General features: G+C 57.8%; 2 protein-coding genes across 2 annotated transcripts in view; both read right to left on the reverse strand.

Moving 5' to 3' along the window:
• Nucleotides 1-20,704, reverse strand: part of MAK16 (MAK16 homolog) — a 55,872-nt gene that overhangs the window by 32,388 nt on the left and 2,780 nt on the right. The window lies entirely within an intron of this gene.
• TET3 (tet methylcytosine dioxygenase 3) lies at nucleotides 5-19,685 on the reverse strand. Its single transcript, XM_061472544.1, has 10 exons — nucleotides 19,295-19,685; nucleotides 9,408-11,604; nucleotides 7,269-7,359; nucleotides 6,938-7,031; nucleotides 6,232-6,440; nucleotides 5,942-6,092; nucleotides 5,251-5,340; nucleotides 5,024-5,161; nucleotides 3,921-4,257; nucleotides 5-3,563 (listed from the first exon to the last, which is right to left on the reverse strand). The coding sequence occupies exons 2-10, from the start codon at nucleotides 11,557-11,559 to the stop codon at nucleotides 1,825-1,827; spliced, it is 5,001 nt and encodes a 1,666-aa protein (XP_061328528.1). The 5' UTR covers nucleotides 11,560-11,604; nucleotides 19,295-19,685; the 3' UTR covers nucleotides 5-1,824.

Consider the following 20,704-nt stretch of genomic DNA (forward strand, 5'->3'; position numbering starts at 1 on the left):
CTCTTTTTAAGTTTCGCTTTCGTTTTTAAATCTAGGTGAAAGTGCTTTTAAAAAAATTCTTTCCCTATTTACAGGTTTAAAATCAAGAGCACGGAAATGACCCGGCTGCTTTCAACCGAGATCCTGCTGATCTGTGCCAGTGCGCGAGGAAGGAAGAGGGGGGACAGTAAACACAAGGGGATTTCTGCACGGTGACGGCGTCGGCTCTGGCTCGCTGGCTCTCCAAAAGGCACCTCAAAGTGCAAAAGCAACGACCTCCCCGGGGACGCCGGCACCCGGATTCGGCCACGCCGCCCTCCCGGTGAGCCACAGGGCAGCTCCTCGCCCGCCCATCCATCCATCCATCCATCCATCCATCCATCCATCCATCCATGCATCCATCGAACCATAGAACAGTTTAGGTTGGAAAGGACCTTAAGATCATCCAGTTCCACCCCCCTGCCATGGGCAGGGACACCTTCCACTAGACCGACCATCCATCCATCCATACATCCCAGCGCGGCTTCGGCATCGGCGACGGGCGGGAAGTTTCGACTGAGATTGTTCAAAAAGCACCACGCGGTTGTTGTCGGCGTTGGTTGGGCTGTTCCTTGGGGAAAGGGGGTTTTGCGGGAAGAACGGTGATCTGTAGGAAGAAGGGATGGCACCCGGGGGAAGAGATAAAGCACCGAGCCCCGGCGGTGCTCACCGGCACCGGCAGGGAAGGCGGACCAGCGGGGTTTTGGCCAGCCAAGTCTTGGGATTCGCTCTTCCCAGAGCCGATTGCACGGAGAAAGTCCCCCGGAGACGGAAAGCACCAGACTTTAGCAACAGTGATGTACAAGAGCAACACCAGCTATTCACAGTTTGGGCTTGGGGTGGGTTTGTTTCCTGGTTTTGGATCATTTTTTGTCCTGTCGGCTCCTTCTAGAGCTGCCGCCGCCGTTCCTGGGACCATCAGCAAAGGATCCCCCCCAAGTCCAAGCCCCCGGCAGCGGCAGCCCCCAGCCCGGACGTGTCCTGAGGTCTCTGGCGTTGGGAAAGACGCCGGCTCAATCCATTACGGCGGAGCCGATCCCGCCGGCAGCGAGGAGCCGAGCGAAGACGTGCCGTTCCTCACTGTAAGAAAGGACTCCTCGAGCTGAAAAACAGGTAATTTGAGGTCCTTGGGCAAAAACATGGTTGGATTTTCAGCGTGTCTGGCTGATGGTGAAGCACCAGCCCCCACCAGCCCCCGTGTGCTGGAGCTGGACGGGGGTAACCTCTTGCCTTTAAGCTGGTTTGGTGAGCGGGTTGGATTTGATTTGTGTTCAAGGTTGGGTTGAGTTTTCCACGTTGGCTTCTCTTTCGAAGATCGGCTTCGTCGTTGTGGTCGGAGTAACAAATAAAATAAAATAAAATCCAATAAATAGGCATTATTTTTAAGTGGGATTAAAAACCTCTCCTTTGCCAAAGGACGCTATGGACTTCTCCGGCCCTTTGCACGAGGCTGGATTAAAAAACCCATGGAGATATAAATATGAGATTCCCAAAAAGCCTCAAACAGCACCGTCCTCTTTTGGTTTTACCACGGTTTGCTCTGTTGGCCAACTCCTCGCCAAGCGCAGCCCTCCGACGGCGTGCACCCGCGCCGGCTCCGCTGTTTGGACCTTGGGTTTGCTTTCTGTGGGATGGGTGTTTTTTTTCCCTCTGTTCTTCTTGTGTTTTGCTTCTCTTTTTTTGTCTATTTTATTCCTAATCCTTTTCTTCTCCCCCACGCCCGAGGAGAAAGCACCACGAAGCAACGCCAGGCACCGGCGCTGCCGAGGGTTGAGGTAAGATGAGGCCGTGGCGGTTGCCTCTGTCTCAGATCCAGCGGCTGTAGGGGCCCGTCACCTTGGTGTAAGCATAGGAGGACACAGTGATGGCAGAGTTGGTGGGGATGGCCACCGCCTGCCGCGTGGGGACTGAGTCCCTCCTCTCCTTGCTGGGCGCCTCGGTCGCCAACGCACCGCCCCACTTGCGTTTCTTGGCGAAGGCTTTGGCGTCCGGTGGGAGACCCAAGCGCGCCGCCTCCTCTTGCCGGGCACGAGCCCGCTCTGCCAACTGCTTCATCTTGGCCTCCCACAGCGCCAGGCCGTGGTTGGGCTGGTTCAAGTTCTTGTGTTGGTAGAAGACCAGGGAGATGCGTGTGGGGTGGCAGCGGTTGGGTTTCTTCAGCGGGGTGGTGGCATGGAGCTCGCGGCGGGCGCACTCGATGAGGATGGAGCCGTGCGCCGGCGCCACGGCCACCCCGCCGATGTTCTCATCCAGGAAGTTGTGCTCGCTGTCCGACCACTCCTCCTCTTCTTCCTCCTCCTCCTCTTCCTCCTCCTCTTCCTCCTCTTTCACTGCCTTCTCCGGCAGATCCTCCTCCAGGCCAAATGGATCCCACGGCTTCTCCTGGCGGGTCCCTACAGCCCCTTTCTCACCCACCGCTGCTTCCCATGGCTTCTCCTGCAGCCCGGGACTGGGCGCCGGTGTCCTCCGCTCCTCTGCCTTCACCGAGCCCCATGGCTCCTCAGAGAAGCCCGGAAGCCCCGGCAGGGATGAGCCAAAACCCAATGGCCCCAGCAGGCTCGAGGTGCCCGTGCCAGACAGCGCTGCCTCCCCCAGCTTGCAGGGGCTCCATGGTTTCGGCAGCAAGCCCGAGCTCTGTGCCGCTGCCGGCGCCTCTCCCACCACAACGTTGGGCCACTGCTTCCCTGGCGGCGGCGGCAAGCGCGCGGCAGCATCGAAGGCGCTGGGCTTCTCCCTCCCACCAGAACCTGGTGTCAGGGAGCTCCAGGAGCCCTCCGCCGTGTTAGTCCTCTCTGGGGAAGAAGACGTGCCCCGGGATGCTTTAAAGGGGCTCCACCGCTGCTCCGGCCCCGCAGTGCGCGCCGGGATGGTCGGCAGGGTTAAACCAGTGCCGGGCATGGCAGCTGCGGTGGGAAGGGGCTCAATGGCTGGTGGAGGATCTGGAGGCTCCTGCTTGATCGGCCGGCTGCTGAAACAGTTCTGTGCAAACGGCTGGGCTTCCTCAGAGCCTGAGCTAGTCCTGTGCGCCCCGGCCACCGCTGCCTTCTGCTGGCTGGCATAGCGGTTAGCCCGCTCGTACGTGCGCTGGTGATGGTTTTTGCTCCGGACGCTGTTCGGGATGGGCTCAGGGAAACTGGTATTCCCATAGGTGTGGTTGAGGCTCTCCTGCAGGGCCGGGACGTCAGGCTTCTTCTCATAGCCGTTGCTCACCCAGTTGCTCCCAGAGGCATTACGGGATGCCCCGTAATTGAGAAACTGTGAGGGGAAGACGTGGTTGCTGGAAAAGCCGTAATACCCAAAGGAGGGAAGCGCGAACTTGGAGTGAAACCCGTTCACGGAAGGCAGATTGGGCTGTGCATAGTAGGAATGGTAAGAGTAAACACTGTTCATGCTGTACGGGTCAGAGGGCCGGCAGCTCCCCAGCACCGAATAGCTCTCCACCACTGCGTTGCCGTTGTACTTGAAGGCGTTGTAGTGGCTCGGTGGCTCCACTTTGATGGAAGGTTTCAGTGGCTGGGGGGGAAGCCCGCTTTTCAAGGCCATACCTGCAGGCACAGCACACACACAGCCCCTTGTGAACTGCCAGCCCAGGAAGCCACTGGTGGGGAACAAGGACCCCAACAACTCAGCTGGACTCAAAAACCCCATGATGACGGTGCTGCCAACCAAGCATGGAGGTCAGCATCACCCAGTGCACTGGCACTGATTCACACCTGCGGGATCAGAGGTTCCCAGTACCCAGCAGCACGGGGAAAACCCAGGCAAGCACAACAGAAACACCACCCTGCACCCCCAACATGCCAAGAGCTCAACAGCCACCTCTCCATGGCAGCACCCAACCACATCCTCATCCCTTCATGTGTGGTCCAGACAGCTCAGACTTTCGCCTCTGCCCCCATTACCTGCATTCTGCTGGAGCGTGGGCAGCTCAAGTGCCTCTTGCTTGATCTTCTCCGGTGTCATCAGCTTCTCTTTCTGCAGCTTCTTCTTCTCTGCGGCGGCTTTCCTCGCCTCCAGCTGCCTCTGCCGGCAGGACTTGGCAGGCTCGGGCAGCTTGCGGACCTCACGGGGGAAGGATGTGAGCACCTGGATGGCCCCGCTGCCCACCTTGGCGTTTTGGTTCTCCTCGCTGCCAAACTCATCCGTGCTGGACATCTTGTAGAGGGGGAGGACGTGCAGCTGCTCATCTTCAGGGATTTTCCCCACCACGCGATTGTCTTCCTTTGTCAGAGTGCAGACCTGCGGGACGCATGGGACACCATCAGTGTGAAGCCACCCAACCTGGCACCCTCCTGCCCAAGCCTACACTGGTCCCCAGCAGGCATTTGGGAACCTCCTGCAAGGGGGGTCAGAGAAAACCAAACACATGGTCCTAGCTAGCACTGTGGTTTAGTCCAGCTGGGGTGGCTTCAGCACCCCACAGACCTGAACGTTTCCATCTGAGGTGTGTAACCACCGAGGAGCAGCCACTGGAGTCATGCAGGGATGACAACTGGGGACAGCCGAGTGGCTCAAAAAGGAGCATAGAATCATAGAATGAATCATAGAATGAATCACAGAATGAATCATAGAATGAATCATGGAATGGTTTGGGTTGGAAAGGAGCTTAAGATCATCCAATTTCAACCCCCTACCACAACCAGGGACACCTTCCACTAGAGCAGCTTGCTCCAAGCCCGTGTCCAACCTGGCCTTGAATACTGCCAGGGATGGGGCAGCCACAGCTTCTCTGGGCACCCTGTGCCAGCGCCTCAGCACCCTCACAGTAAAGAACCTCTGCCTTATCTCCAACCTGAACTTCCTCTGTTTCAGTCTGAACCCATCACTCCTTGTCCTATCACTACAGTCCCTGATGAAGAGTCCCTCTCCAGTATCCTTGTAACCCTCTTCAGACACTGGAAGCTGCTCTGAGGTGCAGCTTCTCTTCTCCAGGCTGAACAGTCCCCAACAGCATCCGAAACACAAGGGGGAGCACCCCAAAAAGCCCCACCAGCCCCTTGCTTACCACTGTGCAGCCGTTGTAAAGGTTATGCTGATCTTTGTGAGCGTGAGCACAGAAGTCCATGCAGGCTGTCACTCCCGAGAACGGCCTCCCCTCCTTCAAGCCCAGCCGGCAGTCAATTGCCACGTCCTCATTGGTAACCTGCAAGAAAGAGGAGAGGGCTTGGGTTATCTAGAATCTCCCACATGCCTGCTGCCAGGTGATGTGTTCCAAAGGGGATGCATGAGTACCTGGTTTTGGTAGGCTTGTGGTGCCAGCCTCTTGTAAAGTGGAGCAACCTCGGTGGCCAAGTCCTGAAAGCTTTTCCGGAGCAACTCTTCCTGCAGTAGGGAAAAGAAGAGGATGTCACCCAGGGGTTTGGGGAGCAGGGATGGAATTGGGGACGCAGCCCCTGCACTCCACATGGCACCCAACCCTTCCCATGATGTCCTCCAGTGCACAAACTACATTGCTTCAATTCTTGGTGACATTTTGGCCATTCAACCTCCACCCTCAGCATCTGTTGTGCTTCAGCTTGCTTGACCCATGAGCCCTCTGGCATCTCCCCTGGGGTTTCTAGAGAGGACCCGTTTGTGCCACTCCATACCAGCACTTGCTGTCACTCCAGAAGTCTGGTTCTAGGACATGAACCTAAACCTGCTCTCTGGTTACATCAGGCTGGCTTCCATTTCCCGATCTGGAGAAGCTGCATGGAGACCTCAGAGCCTGGAGCAAGCTGCTCTAGTGGAAGGTGTCCCTGCCTGTGGCAGAGGGCTGGAACTGGATGATCTTAAGATTCTTTCCAACCCAACCCATTCCATGATTCTATGATCTCCCTAATTCATCAAAAATCCCACCAGGAATCCCATTTTCTGGCCTCTCCCCTGCAAAACTTGAGGGTAAACGGAGGTCCAAACCCACAACCCCACCCGTGTCACCCACCTCTTTGGGATTATCTCCCACCAGCCTGAACTTGCGAGGAGTTTTGCTCCGGGCATATTTGCATCCATTGAAATACATGCTCCAGGAGCAGCCGAAGGAGAAGGAAGCACCGCAGGTGTTGGGGTCTTTGCCTTGGCACGCACAGGTCCGGCTGCAGGAGGGACACCACGGAGGAACATCAGCCACCAGTGTGGTGATGGCAGCTCTGAAAACAGGGAGGGAATCCCCAAACCTCCCACATCCTCTTCCCGTCCCATTCCCAACAGGATTAATGGTGTGCTGTGACTTACTCGTCGTTCAAGCCGCAGCGGCGGCTGGTGGGGTTCCCGTACTTGGTGAGGGTGTCGGTGAGCTCCTGGTACAGGGTGTCCCCCAGGGTGCGGGGGATGCCCTCCCAGGCCAGGATCAGGATGATGATGACGGCGTTCTGGCAGTGGTGGCCGGCCCGGTGCCGCACCAGGCACAGCAGCTTCTCCTCTTGGTTGTGTCTCCGGATCACCTGGAAAACAGAGGGGTCAGACCATTCCAACACTTCCCAGAAGCAAAACACTTCCCAGTAATGGCCTCAAGCTGCACCAAGGGAGGTTTAGATGGAGATGAGGAACAATTCCTTCCCCAGAGGGTGCTCAGGCATTGGAAAAGGCTGCCCAGGAGAGTGCTGGAGTCATACATCACAAACCATGTAGCCTAAGGCCCTCAGAGCCATGGGTTAGTGATGGCCTTGGCAGGGCTGGGGAATGGTTGGACTTGATCATCTTAAAGATCTTTCTCGACCTGGTTGATTCTATGGGGAGGACCCCAAAAGTGGGTCCTGGCTGCCTTCCGCAGTGGGAATTCGGGTGGGCAGAGTTGCTGGAGCTCCCATGGGTGCATTCACCCCAATGGGCTTAGGGCTGCCAGGCTGGGGGTCATGCCCAGCCCAAGGGCTGCAGGCATGGACATGCCATTCAGTGGGCACTGCCAAGGGGGGACGAGATCCATGGCACAGGTACTCACCCACTTGGCGATGGGGCAGCCCCGGGAGCTCTTCCCCTCCTTCCCCGTGTAGATGACCTTCTCGATGCGGATGGCCTTGCCCTTCTCTCCATACCTGCCAGGAAATGGTCATCAGCCTTGCTCACCCATCCCCATGCTCATGAGTTCCCCCCTCACCTCATGGGACCCCACTTACCCTCAATGGACCCCTCCACTCACCCTCACAGGATGCCACTCGCCTTCACAAGACCCCCCAGGACCCCACACACCCTCAGAGCCCCTGCTCATCCACACAGACACCATTCACCTTTGTTAGTCCCCCCCTTTCCTTTCGGGCCCCCTGGTTCCTTACCGTTCCTCCATGAGCTCCCTGATGGATGCCACAGTGGGCCCCGAGCCCAGGTGGGTGTAATAGGGCCCCTCGTCCTTCTCCACAATTTGCTCTGCACAGACACGAAGGGGAACAGGGATTTTGGGATTTGCACCTCTGCGATCTGCCCCAAGAGATGCCAAACCTCAAATTCCCTCAAACCAAGCACTTCTGCACCAAAAATCAAGGGTTCCTCAGTGGCATCTGCCCCTTAGAGCATCAGGGAAGGGAAGACATATATGGGGTTCATTAAGCAGCCCGGTGGATCCTCTTTGTTTTCTGCTCTGGAAGACACTAAAATGCTGCTGAGGAACAAGGAGATGGGTGCTCAGACCTGCACCCATCAGCACACATCCCCTCTGCAGACATGGAAACCTCCCTGAGCAGCCACAGCCACTCCAAGCTGCAGCAACCATGGCTCCATCCCGGCACAAAGGATTTATACCAGGAAGAATGCTGGAGCTACAGAAGAAGGATGCTGGGCTATAGAAAGATGCTGGGCTATAGGAGAAGGATGCTGGAGCAACAGGAGAAGGACGCTGGGGATACAGGACAAGGATGCTGGAGCTACAGGAGGAGGATGTTGGGCTATAGAAGGATGCTGGGCTACAGAAGAAGGATGCTAAGCTACAGGAGGATGCTAAGCTACAGGAGAAGGATGCTGAGACACAGGAGAAGGATGCTGGGGCTACAGTCCTGCAATCAACAACCTTCACCCCCTACCTTGGAGCATTTAGGGAGGGAAGGTGCTGACATGGGAAGCAAAGGATGCTCCCAGCATCCACGGAAGCCCAGGGGTCAATCCCGGGTGCGCAGGGATGCTCCAACACTGCTGGGTGGGATGCACCCAGTGCAGATCTGCCTGATGTGTCCTTCCACCCCTCTGCTCTCACTGCCCTTATTTCCATTCTCATCATGTCTCACTGGCTGGGATCCAGGGTGAGGAGAAAGCTGGGCTCAGCTGGGCTGCAGCTGCCCAGACAGGGATCAATACGGCCTGCAGCCAAGGTTGGGTTAGCACAGCCTCTAACAGCACAGCCACCTCATAAAGCACCAAAGCTTGGCTCTCACTTAACTGCTTCCTCCCACAGCTTTTCCTTAGGAAAACAGAGAGAGAATCCCCCCTGTTCCTGCCCCTAAATCAGGCTGCAAAAGGAAAAGCAACCCAAATCCTGGCACTGCAGGGAGAAACTTCAGAGTTAGAGCAACTCCAGAAAAGCCTTTTCATTCACTTGGTGCCATTCAAGGTAATTCCTGCTGCCATCTATAAGAAAATAAACATCAGCCCCACAACTAAAGGGCAGCCTGGGGTTAGCCCGAGGCTGGATGCCCCAGATCCTCACCCTGCTCTTCCCAGGGGAGAGTGGCTGTACTCTGGGAAGGAAAGATCCAACTGCTCATGCTTGGACGGAGGTGAACTGCAAGGACTGGGTGGGAATTCTCCAGCGCTTGCTGCAAAGTGTAACAGATGCCAAAACACACTAAAAAAAAACAGGGCTTTGGTGCTTATCGTAGAATCCCTCAATCCTAGAATGGTTTGGGTTGGAAGGGAGCTTAAAGCTCACCCAGCTGCAACCCCTGCCACGGGCAGGGACACCTTCCACTAGAGCAGCTTGCTCCAAGCCCCTGTGTCCAACCTGGCCTTGAACACTGCCAGGGATGGGGCAGCCACAGCTTCTCTGGGCACCCTGTGCCAGCGCCTCAGCACCCTCACAGGGAAGAGCTTCTGCCTAAGAGCTCATCTCAGTCTCCCCTCTGGCAGGTTAAAGCCATTCCCCTTGGCCTGGCCCTTCAGGCCCTTGTCCCAAGCCCCTCTCCAGGTTTCCTGCAGCCCCTTCAGGCACTGGAGCTGCTCTCAGGTCTCCCCTTCAGGAGCCTTCTCTTCTCCAGGCTGCCCCAGCCCAGCTCCCTCAGCCTGGCTCCAGAGCAGAGCTGCTCCAACCCTCGCAGCATCTCCATGGCCTCCTCTGGTCTTTTCTAACCCAACTGCTTCTACAGTTCCAAGCCAAAGTGAACTCCATTGTGCAAGCACAGCATCCCCCCCAAAAATACCCCCCCGAGGCCCACCACCCCCCCAAAAATACCCCCCTGGCACCCCCCCCAGCACGACCGGTCACTCACCAACACAGTCACAGGTTGGGAATTCCGCTTGTGCCCTCTTGGCTGGCGTGTCCAGGAGGCTTTTGGTCGGCGTGTCCAGGTACTTGAGCGGCGACTCCAAAAAGCCGCTAAGGGTCGGTGTCAGCGGCACCTCGTCCTTGGTGGGGGTCCCGTCGGTGTCATCCACGTCTGGGTTTTGGCTTTCCTCAGAGTAAAAGCACGTGGTGGACACCACGGTGATAGCACCAGAAGATTCGATTTTGATCTGTTTGGGGGACCGGGCGGTAAAAGGGGGCTCCGAAAGCGGACCCTTCCCCGGTGAGAACGAAAAGCTTTTGGGTCCGGCTTGGGGAGCGCTGCTTGAAACGGCGCTGGTGGCATTGGGGGGCACTTGTGGGGCTGGCACCGACCCCCCCGGCACCTCGGCAGCCGCGGCGGTGAGCGTGGCGGGTGTTTCGGGGGGCTGCAGGTTGAAATTCTCCCCAAATTCAGCTTCAAATTGCCGGATGAGCTCTTCCAGCTTGTCATCCACCATGATGGGGGCCGGGGCCGGGGCCTCCTCAGAGCTGGTTGAACCCGCCGGCGCAGGGTGAATTTGGGGGCCCCCCCCGGGGGCACCCCTTTCCTGAGAGTCGGGAGCCGGGGGGCAGCCATCCAGGGGGGTTGGTGGCGGGGGGTAAGCGGCAGGCAGGGGTAGTGCAAGAGGCTGAGGCGGGCAGGCCGGTGGCGGTTCTGTTTGCATCTCTTCGGCGGGGGGTTCGGCGGGCGCCCGAAACCCCTCCAGGCTGATCTGCCAGAGGGGCAGGAAGAGCGGCTGCGAGTCCTTCTGCTTCGCCTTCTTGATCTGCACTTGCTTACGGAGCGGCTTGGCCGGGGGGGGCTTTTCAGGTGGTGTTTTCTTCTTCTTCTCTTTGGCCTGCTTTTCAAAGGGCTTGGGGGGCACGGATGGGGCACCGGGAGCCCACCAGCCGCTCGGCCGATCCGGCGCTGCCGCCGGCGCTGCTGCCAGGCTTTGCTCAAGGAAGAGGCTGCGCTTGTGATGGAGATGTTGCTGCAGGACCAGCTGCGTCTTTTTGTGCAGGTCGGGCTCTGGGGGTGCCAGTGGCAAACGGGGGCCACTCGGTGGCACTTCTTTAGCGGGTGCTCGTTCGGGGGGCTCAGTTTTAGGTGCTGTCGCTTTGCTGGCTATTGCTTCAGGTCTCTTGAAAGCTGCCTTGATGTAGTCATCAGCGTTCCCCAGGAGCTGCTCCAGCTCTGCCATGGGGTCTCCAGCCCCTGCTGCCCCCTCGGCTTCCAGCCCCCATGTTGCTGCAAAGCCCCCCCGGGGCGGTGCTGCACCAAAGAACGGCTCCGGCGCTGCTCCCGGCTCCGGTGGGTAACGGGGCTCATCCCCTCGCTGCCACACAGCCCCCGATGGGGCGAGGGGGCCGGGGCCGAAGGGGGCAGCGGGTGGCGGCGGTGGTGGCGGCGGGGGGGGCTGGCCATCGCCGGCGGGCTGGGGGAGAGCGGCCGAGAGCTGCGTGAGGGCTTCGATGGCTATGGCGGTCTGCAGGCTGATGTTCTTCTCCTTGGCGATGGTCAACACGCTCTGAGAGAAGGGGAGGCCGTCGGGCGGGCACGGCTCGGCGGGCTCAGGCACCGGCTGGGGGTCAATAGCACCTTCCTGTGGGGGTGGCAGGGGGTTGGCGGTGACGCGAGGCCGCGGCGAGGCCGGCTCTTCGCCGAGAGCCATCTTGATCTTCTGCTCCAGCCATTCCAGGTAGTCGGGGCACTCGGGGCCGTCGCAGTTGCAGTTGGGGGGCTTCACACCGTGTTTAGCCAAAGCCAAGGCAGCCTTCAGGGCGTGCAGGTCCTCCCCTCGTGGGACCCCATCCGCAGTGCTCAGCCCGCCCCGGCTCATCTCCGAGTCAAACTTCTCATACAGCAGCGACGGCGATGCCGGGGCTGGCAGGCGGTAGGAGGAAACGGCTTCAGCCACAGCCGAAAAGGCCACCAGGTTCCTGACGTCTTCCAAGTGGGCTTTCCCCGTGGCAGGCAGCTGGCCCGGGGACCAGCCGCTCGGCTCCATCAGCGCCGGGCCCCCCGCCTCCGGCCGGGCCCCATTGGCCAGGCTGAGCCCGCTGCCCTCCTTCAGCCGCCTTTCTTCCACATAATTAATTGGCCCTTCTTCCATTTGGCTTCTGCTGGGTCCATCAACCGGGTCGCCCGCCGAACCTGTCTGTGAGGAGGGAGAGAGGAGAGATGTGAGCATCCCCTGCCGTGACCCACGTGCCAGCAGCCCCATAGAATGATGGAATCAACCAGACTGGAAAAGCCCTTTAAACTCATCAAGTCCAACCATTCCCAGCACTGCCAAGGCCACCACTAACCCATGGCACTGAGGCCTCGTCTCCACGCTGTGTGAACCCTTGCAGGGACGGTGACTGCAGCCCTGCCCTGGGCAGCCTGTTCCAATGCCTGAGCACCCTTTGGGCAAGGAATTGTTCCTCAGCTCCATCTAAACCTGCCCTGGGGCAGCTTGAGGCCGTTTCCTCTTGTCCCATCCCTTGTTCCTTGGGAGCAGAGCCCAGCCCCTCCTGGCTCCATCGTCCTCTCAGGCAGTTGCAGGGAGGGATCAGGTCGCCCCTGAGCCTTCTCTTCTCCAGACAACCCCAGCTCTTCAGCCGTCACCCTAGTTCTCTCTCTTGGTTTATTGGAGGCCTACAAGGATGCTGGAGAGGGACTCTGCATCAGGGACTGCAGCAACAGGACAAGGGGTGATGGGTTTAAACTAAAACAGGGGAAGACCAGGCTGCAGATAAGGCAGAAGCTCTTCCCTGTGAGGGTGCTGAGGCGCTGGCACAGGGTGCCCAGAGAAGCTGCGGCTGCCCCATCCCTGGCAGTGTTCAAGGCCAGGTTGGACACAGGGGCTTGGAGCAAGCTACTCTAGGGGAAGGTGTCCCTGCCCATGGCAGGGGCTGGAGCTGGATGAGCCTTAAGCTCCCTTCCAACCTGAACCAGGCTGGGATTCTGGGATTCTATTTTTCATTCCCCCTTTCCCCATCTCTTTCTCTCACATCCAGGTGATGAAGACACAGAGGAGCCACAACCACGTGGGTTCTGCTAGGCTGCATAAGGAGGAGCACGGCTCAGGGGGTGGACGGACAGTTTCCACCTCACCACCCACATCCCTCCCCAGCTCCTGCTCTCGCAATTGCTCACAGGCCAGTTTGGGATTTCCATGCCCGCCATGGGCAGGATGTGGGACAGGGAGGGCATCCCCAGCCCCAGTGCCACAGCTTGCACCAGCGAAGGAAGCGGTGCAGGGAGGAAAGGGGGCTTTTTGCTTGGACCCAAGCCTGCAGCAAACATCCTGGCCAGGAGCAGCAGTCCCGCACCAGGGCAGTGGCACGGCAGGAAGCTGCTGAGCTGGCTGTGCCGGTGCCAGGGGACGTTTCACCTCGAATAACCCGGTGTCTGTACTAACACAGGGCCCCGGGCAACGCCGAGCTGCAGCCCTGGGGTCCACACCACCGGCTGCGTGCCAAGAGGAGGCCAGAACCGTTGGAGACATCCGAGGTGGTGGCACCCAGACCTGTGTCTGGTCTCAAGGGGTTTTGCCAGGGATGGGAGTGTCTTTCTGTGCTCCGTGGCTCAGCAGCAGGGATTTCAGTGCTGCGGCAGCCAGGGGTGCTGGCTGTGTATTTAGCAGCTTGCTGATAACCAAGGGGGAGCTTCCTGAGAGCTAAAAATACAGCAGAGTTCACTGGGAAAAACACAACAAAGCTGCGGGCAGAGCTTCCTGCCTCCGGCCAGTGCCAGCAGCCGCTCGTGGGAAGGAGCTGCAGCCCTGAGCCCAAGTCACTGCTCAGTGTTCAGCAGGACAGGGGTGAGGGTTTAACCCTTCAGCCACCAGCCCCATGGCTCTGGCACAGGCATCCTTCAAGGTGAGATTTCTCCACCAGAGATAAGCACGCTGCTGACTGCGGCGAAACCAGGGCAGTACCACTCCCAGTACGATTCTATCCCCAAAAATCCCCCTTCCCAAGGGGTGAAAGCTCCCAGGGGAGCTCAGCACCAACACAGCGCAACCCTGCTCCGGCACAGGGCTTGCCCTGATGCTGCTGGGGCTTCAGAGGGGCTCCAGCCCCTCTGCAGTATCCCAGAGCCAAGCAACAGAGCCAGGAGCGATGGGACCGGTCCGTCAGGTCTGGGGAGCAAGTGCTTGGTGTGCTGGTGAAACAGCAGCTCGGGCAGGGTGGGGACAACACGCCGCCTCCACGCTCCTTTGCAAAGCAAGGAAGAAACAGCCTCACCCGTCCTCCCTACACCGTCCTCTTCCTCCTCCTCACCAGCCAAAAGGGTTTTTCCCCAGCAGAGCATGGTGGCAGGGAGATAAAAGCCCTGAGCCCCCTCCAAGACCTTGTGGACGTGCAATGAAGCATCCCCAGCATCGCAACGGTGACGCCAGCCCAGGGAAACGATGACAAACCTGTTTTGCTCTGGGTGGGGAGTGGGCGCCAGCCCCAAGGGTCTACCCAAGGAGGGGGAACTTGATGAGTAAGAGCAGGGGAAGCCCCAAAAACCAGCTTGCTGGGACAGGGCGGCACTTTGGGCTGCTCCATCCCATAAACCAGCGTATCAACCCAGCAGGAAGATGAGGCAGGAGCAAGTATCCCGTGATGCTCCTAAAGGGTTAATCCGAAAGCTGCAACCTTCCTCAAATCAGTGGGGAAAAGACATTACCCCGTGATGCTTCTAAAGGGTTAATCCGAAAGCTACAACCTTCCTCAAATCAGGGGGGGAAAGAAACTACATATGTATATATATATATATATAATTCCTTTTATCCTGGCTCTGTCATCCAGCTCCTCTTGTTCCCAGTCCCACAGGCTGGAAGATGGAAAGACCTCAGGGTTTCTCCCCAAAAATCCATCCCCTTCCCTATCCCGACTCACTCCAGCAGCATCCACAGAAACCCCCAGATCACTGCCATGGGCACCTATCCCTCCTTTCCCTGGAAAAAGGGCTCCCTGCCCAAACCTCCTTCCATTCATCCCAGGAAAGAATAAAAGCTGAGGAAGGGGGAGGGATATAAACTCAAGAGAAAGGAAGGTTTGGGTTAGCTCAGTTGCTCCGCTCCTGCACGGTCCCTTCTGCACGCTATAAATGGGGATAAATCCCCCTGAGGATGAAAACATTTGGGTTTTAAATCTCTTTTTTCCTTCTTTATTTATTTCCCCTCCCCCCCAAGTTTTAAATGCCTTAAACAGAAGGAAGGAAGGCAAAAAACACAACCACACACGCAGAGCCCGGCTTGGAGGGATTCCAGCCTGGGCTGCGCTCCCTGGGAGTGATCCGGAGCCGTTTATAACCCGGTGAGTGCCGGAGCAGGGGGAACGGCGCCGGATCCGGGCATGGCTCTGAGCGGGCAGCACTTACGTGTGTGGGGCGGGAGGCGAAGATGGAGCGGGACCATGCGGGGAGGGAAGGAGAACGGAGTTGTTGGAGCCTCGGCCCTCCCCGCCCCCTACAAAACCAGCTGGAGAAGCCATTAGCCCCGGCGCCGTGCGCACGTAGGGATGGACGGACCCACGGACAAGGGCCCCACGGCGCAGCATGGGCCCCACAGAGACACCTCAACACCCCATGGGGGGTTATAGGGGAGACCCACGCCCCTGAGCTGGCAGGGAGGGGTGGATGTAGTGCCAGAAGGGAATGGCAGCTCCTGATGACGGTGACCCTATAGATCCCTCTGCCCTATACGTGCTGGTGGCCTTGGGATACAGTGACGTGTATCCAGCTGCCTGCATGTTCAGCAAGCTTGTATCAAACAGTCCCAAATAGCCAGCAGCCCCATGTATATATCCATATATATATATACCCAGCAACCTATATATATAACCAGGAATCTTATATAGTCAACAGCCCTATATATGCAGCAACCTATATATCCACCAGACTTATATATTCAACAGCCCCATATACTCAGCAACCTATATAACCACCAGTCTTATATATCCAGCAACCCTATATACCCAGCAACCTATATATATATCCATGGATCTTATCTAGTCAACAGCCCTATATACCCAGCAACCTATATATCCAACAATCATATATTCAACAGCCCTAAATATCCAGCAGCCCTGCAGAACCAGCAATCTTATACATCCGACAACCTTCATATCCCCATGTGCATAATCCTATATACCCAACAACTTGTTAAATCCACAGCAACATAACATATCCTGCAATCCCATATATCCAGCAGACCAATACATCCAGCAACCCTAAACACTTCACAAGCCTAAATCCCAAATCCTGTCTGTTCAGCAATGCTATATATATATACACACACACCCAGTGACCTACGCATCCAATAACCCTAAATCCCAAATCCTATCTACCCAGCAACCCTATATATATATATATATATGTATGTATACACACACCCAGTGACCTGTACATCCAACAACCCAGTCCCTCTATACAGCAACCCCAGATACCCAACAGTCCTATATCCATCCAGATACACATCAAACGGGATGAGAACATGGCCATCCATCCACCCTGCCTCCCCCAGACCCCAAAGCCAACAGGGAAACAGGTTTTAAATCCCTCATCCTCCAAAACTAGCCGCTGACCCTGTCAGGATCCCCAAAATTCCCTTGCACAAGTATTTCTGGGGTTTATTAAACCCTTTGGCAGCAGCCAAATGGTTCAGCCACAGAGCACAGAGCAACTCGGTGCATGCCGAGCGGTTTGGGACACACCGCACGGTGTCACCCCGCTGTTAAAACCACTCAATTTCATTAAAAGCACTGAATTTGGGAGGAGCATTTCATCGGGAACACACATTGGGAATGCCGAGCCCATCCCAATGGCATCTGGGCAGCTGCAGGGGGGGAACACCCACCCCACTGCGTGCCGGGGCTGCGGTGAGGGCACGGCGGGGTGCTCGGGAGGTCAGTGGTGCCGCTGCCAGCCGGCGGCACGGGCCGGCCAAGAGGCAAGAGGCAGTTTGGCTGCCGGCCCCGCGCCGCACCGGTGGAGCCCGGCCAGCCCCGGCACTCGCCTTGTGGTTTTCCTCCTCTGGAAAGAACCCCGGGGATCCTCCGTTGGGATCGTGGGTTGGGGGGAGGAAGCACGGAGCATCCCTGAGAGCAGCAGAGCCTACAATAACAAACCAAAGGGCTTTGCTGGGGAAGGGAATGCTGCTGGAATCACACACACACACAGCCCGGTGGTGGGGGACACCGCATCACCACATCAGACCCAAAGAGGTGGAAAACACCCATCCCACTTCCAAACCACAGCCACGGTCCCCAGGCACTGGCAAGGGGGACGCCGGAGCGGAGCCAAACGGTGCAAGGACCTAAATCCACGCTCAACACCCCCCAAAATGGGAATTAAAGGAAGTCTGGGAAGCCCAAGCGCTGACCCCAACGATAGCCCCCGGCTCCCCCCGGCCGGGGTACCCACCACGCCGGCTCATGGTCCCGCTGCTTCCCGGCGCCGCGGGCAGCCGCGGCTGCTTCTCCCGCCTTGTTTTCCAAGCTGTTTCCATGGCCCCAGCTGACCCCGGCGCTGGGTCTGAGCTGCTCACTCCTGTCCTCATTTAGCCCGAAGAAAAGCCGGAATAGCACCGATGCCGAGGGAGCTGAGCTGATTTACGCAGTGGGAAGCCTGGATTTGCTTCACACGAGCCCTGCAAGCGCTTCTGGGGACCCCCTGGATCCATAACCCCTCTCCAAGGCCACTATTTCACCCCCTTTTCCTTCCCATCGGGATACAATGAACCAGTTGAACATGATTCTAGTCCCATTCCCAGCTCCGGCCAATGCCGGGATATTCTGAGTGAGAGGTGGGATATTTTTCCAGGTGGAAAATTTGTTCCCATCTCCATCCCCCTCATTTCCGCCAGGGAAAGGGTTTTCCCTTTTGAAGGGGCCATAGCTGGGATGCTTGAGGTGGGAGTATTTAGGGAGGGAATGCTCAGAGTTGGGATGCTTGGAATGGGGATGCTCAGATGCTCAGAACAGGGGTATTCAGGTGAAGATCTCCATGGAAGTGTTTTCCCTTTTGGAGGAGCTGCAGCTGGAACGCTTGAGGTGGGAATTCTTGTGGAGGGGATGCTCAAGGTGGGGATGCCAGCATGAATGCTCACGATAGGGATGCTCAGAGCAGAGATGTTCAGTTGAAGACATCCAGGGTTGGGATGCTCAGGGAAGGAATGCTTGGAGCAGGGATGCTCAGCACTGGGGCCACATGAGCGATGCCCCAGCAGATGCTCCCACTGGAGCAGCTTTTGGGAAGCACGCTGCCGCAGCCAAGCCACAGCGTGTGTTCCCACTACAACGCTCCTTCCCAGTGCGGCGCAGAGCCGAGCCGGAGCCGCCAGTTGGCACAGGGCAAGGGGAAAGGCTTGGCACGGCACAGAGCCGCGTCAGGCTGCCGGCTCCGGCCGGACAGGGAGGGAGCCGCGCTCTGGAAAGGGAAAAGAAGGGAGGAAAGGCAAAAATCCGCGGTGCTATTTTAGTTTCTTGGAGCGTTTTTGTCCTCAAACACAGCTGGATCCTCTCGTGCCGCTACCAGATTGGCGCCGGGGCCCACTGGCAAAGCCAAATCACCCGCTGGTGGGGAGCGGTGGCTCTGTCCATGGGGAAAGGGAAGGAAGGAGGGGACGGGAGGAAGGGGAAAGGGAAAAGGAAGGAAAGGAAGAGGAAGGAGTGGATAGGGAGAAACAGGAAGGGGAAGAATGGGAAAGGGAAGGTGAATAAGGGAAGGGGAATAGGGGGAAGAATGGGAAGAGGAAGGGGAATAAGGGAAGGGGAATATGGGGAAGGAGAAGCACAAGGGGAAGGATAAAGGGAAGGAGAAAGAGGAAGAAGGGGATGGGAAAAATGGAAATGGGGAAGAAGGGGACGGGGAGAAATGTGAGAAAGTAAAAACGGGAGAAAGGGAGAAAGAGAATGGGGAAAAAGAGGAAGAGGAAAATAGGGAGGAAAGGAAACAGAAGAAGGGAAAGGGGACATGGAGGAAGGGAACATGAAGGGAAGGAAAAAGGATCCACCTGGGATTGAAGAAGGAAGGAGAAGCACATGGGCTGTAGGAGGAAGGCCCGGGGCCTCGCCTCTCGCCCGGCAGCATTCACTGTCCTACGACAGCCACCCCCATGGGGCTGGGCTGGAATTTCCAGCCAGCATCTCCCACAGGATCAGGTTTGGGCCCTTCCCGGCCCCTCCTGAGCCATTTCCACCCCACTGATTGCTCTGCCCTGCAAATAAGGGGGGGAAATGCCAGGATTTGGGAACAAGAAGAAAAGCCACCCTACACCCATGCACTAACCACGCTGCACCCCGATTTCCAAGGCTTTTCCCCCCACTGGGCACCCTGATGGCACCCTGAGTGCAAGCGGGCAATGTGCCACCCAGCACCCACGGGCGCTCAGCTTCCCACCAGCCCATCCCTGTCCCGTCGTACCTGGGGGATGCTGCGGTGTCCCCCCTTTTCCCGGGATGTGGGGGCTCCTCGCACCGCTCCGTGCCGCACAGCCCGGCCTTTCAGCACAGGAGGAGGAGGAGGATGAAGAGGAGGAGGAGGAGAACCATGCACGCTGCTGCCCTCCCATCCGACAAGCGCGGGCAAGTTGGCGGCGCGATGCCCGCGGGGCAGGAGCCAGGAGATGAGTGGGAGCCCAGCCCTGCCCCGTCTGGGAGCAGGGAAAACGCCGGCTCTGCCAAACCCAGATCTGGTTTCACCACCGCGACCTGTCCCCCGTGGGGAAAAGCATCTCACAGCAGGTGGGAGACACAACCCCGCTGGATGAAATCCCTTCTCCAAGGACAAAACATGTGCCGGCAGCACAGACACAGGCTCGGCCACAGGAAAACCATGTTGGCAGCACATCAGACAATGAAAACCACCTTTTTCTCACCCAAAATTTAAAGCTCCCCCTTATTCCCAGCTGCCTCCCCTGCTGCTGAGTCAGCACCGGCACTGCTGAGTCATCACAGCCCGACGCCAACCGGCCCCGTGGTGAGCTCAGCCGCGGGGGCTTCGGCACCTCCACGCTCACCGGAGTTGCATGTTGAGGCTTTAACCGGCTCCTCTGACCACATTTTGGGGTCTCTCCAGCCTCTGCCCCCCTAAAAACCCTCACCCATCCCCAACACTCAGCATTGCCTTGAACCCACAGCTACCAAAACGCAAGGTAGGGCTGGGCAAGGAAACCAGCAGCACTTCAGCTCTCCCACCCTGTGACCGGTGCTGCAGTCCTCACCAAAACACCCCATCACGGACAACGTACGAGCCGCAGCCGCCGCGCGCATCCTCCCCATCTCGCTCGCCAAATGGGAATGGTGAAAAGAAGGGGGAAATAACCCATAAACCATGGAATTTCACTGGTTCTTTTCCCCCACGCTGGGGTCATGAGCACCGTGGGGGGAAGCGCCAACGCCGCCTCCGGCTTCCCCGGCCCGGTGACGGGGTTGATGACTCATGGGGAAGGAGGGGGGAAGCGGCGCGTGCACGGGGCCGTCATGTTTGTAAACCTAAAATAAGCCATGTGCGGGCAGGCAGCGTGCGCCGAGCCAGGCGCTGCAGAGAGGAGCACGGGGACAGGCCAGGCACCGGCTCCCGCTGTCTTCCTCACAGCATTCCAACCAGGGAATGCTCAGCCGGTGGGAGAAGATGGTCCCACTGTGATGGCTTTAATTGGCACGGTTTGACGTGCACGGGCTTTAATTGCAATGGGTTTAATTGGCACAGCTTTGAGGGTAAGGGCTTTAAATGCAACGGCATTAGGGGCAACGGCGCTAGATGCAACGGCGTTAAATGCAACGGTGTTAGATGCTACAGCATCCATTACATGCAATGGTGTTAAGGGCAATGGCGTTAGATGCAATGGTGTTAAAGGCAATGGCATTAGGAGCAACAGCCTTAAATACAGTGACCAACTGCAACACCAACCAGGGTTTCTAAGAGCCTCGGGGTCTTTAAAGCCCCTGACCCTGTTGCTGCTCATCCCCCTTCCATACCCTATCGCCTCCCAACACGTTTGCAACAGCTCCCAGGATGCTTCCCAGCCAAGCTGGGAAGAAGGGGGCTGTGGTGACCTGGGCTCTGTAGTGACAAACCCTGTTGGCCTTGCTCAGCATCCCCTCAGCCTCCATGCTGATGACTGCAATCCATTGCTCCAATCCATTTTCCAGGCTTAGGGGTGGTTCGGAAGCCTTTTTCCCCCCATTTGGCTGTGCTGAAAATTGCAGGCTCGGGAGCTCGTGGTCCCCAGCTCCCCCGTTCGACAGCAAAATCTCATTTAATCAAAAGATGCA

The sequence above is a fragment of the Pezoporus flaviventris genome, unplaced genomic scaffold, assembly GCF_033815535.1.
Source record: "Pezoporus flaviventris isolate CSIRO_AGI_PZ_B2104156 unplaced genomic scaffold, CSIRO_AGI_Pfla_v1 ptg000071l, whole genome shotgun sequence".
Lineage (NCBI taxonomy): Eukaryota > Metazoa > Chordata > Aves > Psittaciformes > Psittacidae > Pezoporus > Pezoporus flaviventris.